Source organism: Carex rostrata, chromosome 12, assembly GCF_964058835.1.
Source record: "Carex rostrata chromosome 12, lpCarRost1.2, whole genome shotgun sequence".
In the NCBI taxonomy this organism is placed as follows: domain Eukaryota; kingdom Viridiplantae; phylum Streptophyta; class Magnoliopsida; order Poales; family Cyperaceae; genus Carex; species Carex rostrata.
Window position 1 is genome coordinate 4,011,378 of NC_135929.1, and position 8,493 is coordinate 4,019,870.

Sequence of the window (8,493 nt, forward strand, 5' to 3'; positions counted from 1 at the left end):
TGACCATTTGTTTGTGCCATGACCAAAACATTTGTGTGATTTTTTTTAGATAATCACGTCACGTAAATAGTTACGGCACGAAACATACAAATTGCGGCATGTGACTGTCACACATATTGAATGATGTCGTGATTTTTTTAGATCTCTATCCTCTAGACCTCTACTCTTCCGTTCTAATTCGTCAAGAGAAAAAAATAATAATATTATCAATATTTTGTGTCCGAAATTCTGAATCTGCATATGACGATTAAGATCGCAAAATATGCTCATGCAAATGTATTTCAAATATAATCTTTTGATGATATGGAATCTCCTATGATGGGGTTTGTAATTTGTAAGGTTGGGGAGGGGTTACTGTCACGGCCACCAGTTGTTTAATCCAAGGTGGGTCCCACCTCCACGTTTGGACATGAAAGTGTGCAATTATATGGTGGCTAACGAAACTCCAGGTTTTTTGTGGTAGGTCCTTACCTACTGCACCGTGTAACAAAACGTCATAAGAAATCATATATATTCATATGCAAAACAAAACAATCCCCATGAAATCGGGTCATACAATTATGTGAGAGTCCTTTCCCACCGTGTGGTAGATCGTATGGGGCTACAGGGGATCCAGAAGCCATCTAATGTGAATAGCTCATTGGGACAGCCTTGTTAAACTTCTCTTTTTAATAAAAATCTTTGGTGTTAATATAAATACGTAAATAGTTCGATGTAAACTGCTCCATCTGTCTTTATGTGCCCCAAACCTCGCCATATCCAACTACCTCTTCCCCTTTAATCCGCCACTGTCTAATCTCTCTCTCTCTCTTTCTCTATGATGCTTGTGCGGTTCACAGAAACCCACACGAGCGAGTAACGGTTAGGATTAACTGAGAGTTGTACTAAAGAGTAGAGAGCGAGCTGATCATGGTGGACGGATACAGTAGCAGCGACTCCCCGACGTCTGATCAAGAGGAAGCGAGGGTCTCTTCACCGTCCGGTGAGAGTAAGCCCACTCACCACTTACCCTCCCTTTCGTCGGAGCAGCCTCCAGCCAAGAGAAGGTACTTCAATTCACTCTATCGAGATGCGCTACTGCTTTGATAACACCAGACTGAGCTAATTAATTAAATTTTCTTAATTAATTCACAAATTAATGATGGAGGTTTACTTAATGATAACAGTCGGAGGTCAGTGCAAAAGAGAGTCGTCTCGGTGCCGTTTCTAGATGCCGATGGAAACCGGCCGAAAGGCCTCAGCGAGTGTGCTCCACCATCCGATTCGTGGGCTTGGCGCAAGTACGGCCAGAAGCCAATCAAAGGCTCCCCTTATCCTAGGTACTTTCCCAATTAATTCATTTCTCCGAATTTAATGTTTCTGTTACTTCTGTACCTACAAGATTTATCGTTAAATTAGTTGATCAAAATAAGAAACTGATACATGTGTTCTTTTTGGGGAATTTTTATCAGAGGTTATTACAGATGCAGTAGCTCAAAGGGTTGCCCGGCTAGAAAACAGGTTGAGCGGAGTCGAAACGATCCTAGCATGCTGGTCATAACCTACTCGTTCGATCACAACCATCCATGGCCGATGCCCAAGAATCACCACCATCATGCCTCGAAAGCTGTGTCTCGGGCTGTTGCGCAAGACTTGCCCGCACCTGTACAGGATCCGTTACCAACTAAGCAACCAGAACCAGAGCCGGTACAGGAGACAATTATTAAGGAGGAGAAATTCACCGATCTAATCACTGCGCCCGACTTAGATGATCAGTTTTACTGGTTCTCTGATCTCCGGTCGGGTTCGCCAAGTGCCACATCACCGCCTGAGGTCGAGGATTCATTACTGTACGGGTCGATTTTTGGGGCGATCGATGCGGCAGCTTTAGGGGTCCCAGTGCCTGAGGAGAGTGTCGGATTACAAGCAGGGGAAGACGACGCACTTTTTGCTGAGCTGGACGAGCTGCCAGAGTGTGCCGTCGTCTTTCGGCGTGGTAATTTCAACCTTGCATCAGTGTGCGGTACTTCCGGTTGACACCATGCTGCCATGCTGTACTAGTTTTAGCTAGATCAGGAGAGATGATTTGGCATTCGCCTTATGATTCTGATTTTACTTTTTTCTTAGGGCTTTTAGGTGTTTAGTGATACATGAGCGTATATAATTGTGGGGTTCTAATTTTTTTTTTCTGGATATTTTGGTTTGGAGCTTTGGATGAACTGCTGAGATGTTCTGATCACTTTTTTTTTCTCAACTCGACATAAGGATAGAAATTGAAATAAACAAAAAAAAAAGGTGTTGCTGTATTGTACAAATAGTGACAAATGATTGGGTTCTTTTGTTAATAAGCATAACAGGCTTAGAGTCACCTATACTGATACTGATAGTAACGGTCCGGAGTTTTTAAGTTTTTCATTTGAGCAAAATATCTACGGTGGTGGGTCCCATATGTCATCGACTGGCCATATAGAAAGACGGAATAAGAAGCAAGCACGTGAAATGCATCAGAAGAATCGCCGCCCTTGCCGGGCACGCCAGCGATTGCATAATTAATTTCCATTAATCCCAATGTTTAGACCGCTTCATGATTCTATTCCTGATAATTGCTTTTTTTTTTTAGTGGATCAAATACACTGTTATACGTTAATAACGTAAATTTATTTTCATTTTAATTGATGGCGGCGTATTTCTGGGTTCATTTGGATCACCCAAGAATAGAGCTAATTTTGAATTAGCTTCATTATTCTCAATTCTTGTTGATTCAAACATAAATTAGTAAATTGGATTAGCTCAAGAATAGCTCTATTCTACTAACCCATAGAAATGATGGGTTAGCAAGAATAAAACTTGTGGGGTTAGTGATATTAATAAAATATTTGATTCCTCTCAATTAGAGTTAGTTTAAATATTAAATTAGTATTAAATAAAACATTTAATTAGTATTAAATATAATATAATATTATATTAGATTAGTATTAAATAAATATAATATTAAATAAAATGTTTGATAAATGTAATATAATATTAGTTTAAATGTTAAATGTAATATAATATTAATTTAAATATTTAATGTAATATAATATTAGTTTAAATATTATATTAATCTTAAATAAATATAATATCTGATAAGATTAAATTATTATTAAATAAAAGATTACAAAATTATAATATAATATTAGTTTAAATATTAAATGTAATATAATATTACTTTAAATATTAGATTAGTATTAAATAAAATATTAAATAAAATATAAAATAACATTACTTTAGATATTAATATAATATTAATTTAAATATTAAATGCAATATAATATTACTTTAAATTTTAGTTTAGTATTAAATAAAACATTAGATTAAATAGAATATAATATTAATTTAAATGTTTGTGTAGTATAATATTAGTTCAAATATTAGATTAGTATTAAATAAAATATTAAATTTGTATTAAATAAATATCATATTAAATTAGTATTAAATAAAATATTCGATTAGTATTAAAAATATTAGTTTAAATATAATATAATATTAGTCTAAATATTAAATGAAATAAAATATTAAAGTTCAAATGATCGATCCAAAGTGTTAAATGTGATTTCTATATTAAAATGTGCTAGGAGACAAAATTTTACATTTTTTAGAATTTTTTTACTATTTATTAAGACACTTTAAAAATCGCTGATCCAACGGTAGCTTCTGATTTTACTGTTTGGTTAAGCCATTGTTGGATCAGCGATTTTCAAAGTGACTTAATAAATAATAAAAAAATTCTAAAAAATGTAAAATTTGGTATTCTAGCACATTTTAATATGGAGATCACATCTAACGGTTTGAATCGATCATTTGGACTTTAAAAATCGAAAAACGACTTAGTTGTACAGGAGGCTAGGAAACGATTTAATACATGAAACGATTTATTATTGGTAGTTATATATTTTCTTCATCGTTATAGTTGAGACTTGAGAGACATTATTTTTTTTTTCATGAAACGATTTAATACACGTGCACTTAATATTCATTGGCAAAAGATATTAAACACATTTTTTTTTTATAATAACATAAAAAAAAAATTGCATGTGGATGATCCGATTCGGTAAAAATTTAATTCTCAAATAACACGGAGCATAGTTGGCCACATAGGAAGAAATACATATAAAGATGGCAAATGATGGTTTAAGCTGAGCCGTCTGATTAACTCCAACGGTCTACACTCCCCCCCACGGCCTCACCAAAAAGACTTCGCTTCGCCATTTGTAGGATATTTTTGCACATATCGTTGTGTTAATTAAACTCGTTGCACGTAAAGCTACAACGCAATTGAACGTTTCTCTTAGTTTTGCCTGTGCAAACACTTGGACATTCCGAAATGGGCAACTGGGCACCACCAAGTTTTCAGAGGTAGTTATTAGTTAAAATGGACTTTTTTGAGACAAGACAAGATATTTTTTTTTTTTTAAAAAATGGGAAATTTCATTGATACTATTTAAAATTTTCGAAACCACATATTTCTCTCTCTGAATTTCAATTGAGACAATTGAAGCAGTAAAAGGACCAATGGAAGAAGCAATATATTTAGGGGTATACATAAAATTTTCCCTAAAAAAAGGGCAATGGAAAAAGCAATTGGTTGGGGCACTAAAAGGACCCATATAAGAAGCAATCGAGGGTTATACATGAAATTTTCCCTCAAAAAAAATTGGGGCAATGGAAGAAACAATTGAGGCAAGACAAGAAGTACCCCATGTAAATGGGACATAAAAGTTAAAGAGTGAGTCTATGGTACTATGCATATTACGATTTGGTCCGTGCTACGGCTCAATATTCGACTTTTCAAAATTCTAACGGTCAATCCGAACCGTTCATCTTGTTCTCCATATTAATATGTATTTGGAGACCAAATTTTATATTTTTTTTGAAATTTTTTTACTATTTTTTTAGATTTATTAAAAATCACTGTTTTTGGATGGTCCAAAATTTCCAGATCAAGTGATTTTCTAAATATCTAAAAAAATAGTAAAAGAATTTCAAAAAAATGTAAAATTTGGTCTCCAAACACATATTAATATGGAGAACAAGATGAACGGTTCGGATCGACTATTAGGATTTTGAAAACTCAAATATTAAGCCGTAGCATGAATCAACCCGTTATATACATAGTACCATAGACTCACTCAAAGTTAAAAAGTAAAACCTCATTGGCTCAGTCTAAGCCGGCCGAACTTTGGAAAATGGCACGTCGTCCGGATATAAGACAAACCTTAGTTGATATGTATAGCTGATGTATGATTTGAAAGTGATTTATTGAATTATGGATTTGCTATGGCGCTCTTTTTTGTGTCCTTGTGTGGAAAATATTATGTTATTAACCGAAGTTAAAGTATGGCGTCTATAACAGATATGATACAGTAACCTACTATATATTTTAATACAATGGACGAGTTTTAGAATTTTGCTTTGAATTAATGCAATTGCCTCATTTTTCAGATGCTGTGCTTTTCATTCGTCTTTAAATATCTTTATGTCGTTGTGTTCACAGAAACGAAAGTGACAATCTTTACTGATGAAAGCGATGCATATGGGGACAATTCTGAATAAAGAATATCTATAATAGGACTTGGTTAATGATTTGATTACCATAAAAAAATTATTTGAAAAAGAATACGAAGGTTACTCGTGGGAGAGGTCAATTTTAGAGTATAAAAGATATCAATGCTTATAATTTATAAAAATATGACATATACACTTTAGTAAGTTTTTAACAAATTCCATGTGTCGTGACTTGAGAGAGAATTGAATTTATGACCTATGAGAATATGATAAATGGCATACTAGACTAGAACACTCTTGTTTTTTTTTTTTTTGAGAAAGTGGGAGCAACCCACCGATTTCATTAGAAACCATATACTGTCAAATGCTAAAAAAGCTCCAAACAACTAGAGCTTATAGCATCTATACAAAAAGCACTGCTAAACAAAGGAGGAGATGAGCTCTAATACAAAACAGTCATAAGAGATGTAGTAGCACTAAAGAACAAAAGAAGTTTAGCATATACTATCAACTAAGCAATAAAATTTTTAATCGGCAGACTTCGCAGATCTTGTATTCAAATAAGTGGAATATCAGCCCGTGTATCCTGGATTGTGCCATGCATATGGGTTGAAACGCTTGGTATCTCTGGGGTGGGTTCCCCTACCAGTCCCACTCGGTCTACTTGCACCTCTAAAAGATTGACTCCTTCCTCTGACATCAGGGGCAGGATATCCTGAGAGTATAGTTCATTAGTGTCCATAGGCAAAATAAGAGATAAATGGAGAAGAGAACCTGTGTTGGTGTGGTTACACCAAAAACTGACTAGGGAAATAATTTTAGAGCCTACTGATTTCAGAGATGGAATACAAGTATCTTGAAAACAAATCTTATTTCGTTCTAACCAAATAATCCAAAGAACAGCACCTCTTACAAATTCTACTAATGGGATATGTTTTAATGGTATACAAGCATTTAGAACCCAAATATCATCCATAGTGGTACCAGTAAAAAAGAAATTATTATGTGAACCGATCCACTGCCAGATCGAATTAACAAAATTGCACTGCACAAATAAGTGGTCAGTTGTTTCAACTTCACCACAAAAGGGACAAGAAGAGTCTCCTTGCCATCCTCTCCTAATAAGGTTGCCTTTAGTTAGAATTTTGTCCCTTTTGAGCAAGTACAAAAAGATTTTTATCTTAAGGGGCATTTTGGACAGCCAAATTGCTTTGAAAGTTGTGTTTTTAATACCTCCAAACTCAAGCCATTGGTAAAAAGAATGAACCGTAAATTTACCAACAGAAGACCATCTCCAATAGAGTGTATCAGGTCTAGTTAAATTGGGAACAAAATTTTGCAGGTGTGTGTGCAGGTTATGCCATTCAGAATACAAAACACCAGTAAGTTGTCTTATAAAAAGTAGTTGCCATGAGGAATTGACGAAAGCCTCAGCAACCAATAGGTCAGGATCTAAAGTACACATAAAGAGATTAGGATAAAGAGTAGATAAAGGGAGTTCGGAACACCATCGATCTTTCCAAAACAAAATAGTGGAACCATTTCCTAAATGTCTAGTAAGGCCTAGTTCAACAACATCAGAATGTTTCAAGACACCAGACCAGAAAGAGGAACAAGTAGAAGAAAAGCCTAAAATGCCATATTTAGCTAGCAGAATAGTCTTCCACAGACCAGTAACTTTCGGGTCTTTAAATCTGACCCACCATTTGGCTAATAAAGCTTGGTTCAATCGTTTTAGGTCTATATGTTGGGTTTCGAGGAACGGTTCAAATCCATTTAATTAGCTTAAGCTGCGGAAAGAGTAAAACAAAAATTTTTACATCTAACTTAAGCTACGGATTAAATGAATCAAGAAGATTCGTTTAATCCTATTTACAGATCTACTCCATAATTGATTTCCTAAAGCATTAAATCTATTTACAAATTAAATAGATTAATATAACAATTTATACCTTGATTCCAAATCTCAGTTGGAATGCAGACCGAGCGAGTAGAGCCTCACCAGGGATGGAATCGACTTGCAGTATCACACGTGTGATACCTCTATTGGTTATCCACCAGGACTAACCGGAGAGCGATTTACTTCTTCTGCCAGAAATACCGTAAACCGCGGAATTCTGCAGAAACACTATTCACCGAAAAAGAGACAGATTAAATATATTTAAGAATGCAAGTTATTCCGTTTTACTAATAAAGCAAAACATGAAATACCGCAGAATCTAAAAATATATTTTTCCGAATCTCGTAATAACCGAAATCAGGGAAGAGAGGGAAAACCGATCAACGAAGTAATCAGATTAACACGTGAATTAGTGAGTCTTTCTCTCTACCCCTACCCCTCTATTTATAGACTTTTGAGGAGGTTGGCAAAAGACCAAAATACCCCTCAAAACAAATCTATTTACCAAAAGCCCTTGACACCTCATCCTTTTATCATGTGAAATGACCAAAATACCCTTGCCACCTCACATGACACATTTCAACACAAGGGAAGTCGGCATAGGGTGAAAATGACCAAAATACCCTTGGCCCATTAAGGCATGAATAGTGTTGGGCTTTGATTTTGGGCTTTGACTTTGGGCCTTTAATTTTAATTAAGGCTTTGATTATTTTGGGCTTTTAAATCCATAATTCAAGCCCATAATTAACAATTAAAATTCCAAATCATATATATATAATTGTCATGTACAATTATATTTCTTTTCGGTTATTGTTCGGTAACTTTTATACAACGTAACGTGTACGTTTATAAATTAACCGTTGTTTCTGCTTGTCATTCTAAATGACATTTATAATTTAATTATATCACGTATAATTAATTATAACCATCTTAATATTAATTATAATCAATTTATAATTAATCAGTAAGATTCTCCGAGTAGCTCCTATATGGTGTGACCCAATAGGATCTGTGTTATGTTGGTAAACAGAGTTAAAATTGTTTTAACTTCTGTTAGTCATGGGTGGCAT

The 8,493-nt window shown here is 34.5% G+C and overlaps 1 protein-coding gene across 1 annotated transcript; it reads left to right on the plus strand.

Annotated features, from left to right (window-relative positions):
- Positions 1-705: 705 nt before the first annotated feature.
- On the plus strand, positions 706-2,218 carry LOC144563303 (putative WRKY transcription factor 65). The gene is made up of 3 exons (XM_078312755.1): positions 706-1,046; positions 1,167-1,319; positions 1,452-2,218. Exons 1-3 carry the CDS (start codon positions 910-912, stop codon positions 2,014-2,016), a joined length of 855 nt encoding a protein of 284 aa, XP_078168881.1. The 5' UTR covers positions 706-909; the 3' UTR covers positions 2,017-2,218.
- The last annotated feature ends 6,275 nt before the right edge of the window (positions 2,219-8,493 follow it).

What these genes read in the sequence shown, in the direction of transcription:
- LOC144563303 (XM_078312755.1), top strand. Translation starts at nt 910, where the DNA reads ATGGTGGACGGATACAGTAGCAGCGACTCCCCGACGTCTGATCAAGAG. An exon ending in CAGCCTCCAGCCAAGAGAAG is followed by an intron (nt 1,047 to 1,166) that starts GTACTTCAATTC and finishes TAATGATAACAG; the next exon opens with TCGGAGGTCAGTGCAAAAGA. An exon ending in AAAGGCTCCCCTTATCCTAG is followed by an intron (nt 1,320 to 1,451) that starts GTACTTTCCCAA and finishes AATTTTTATCAG; the next exon opens with AGGTTATTACAGATGCAGTA.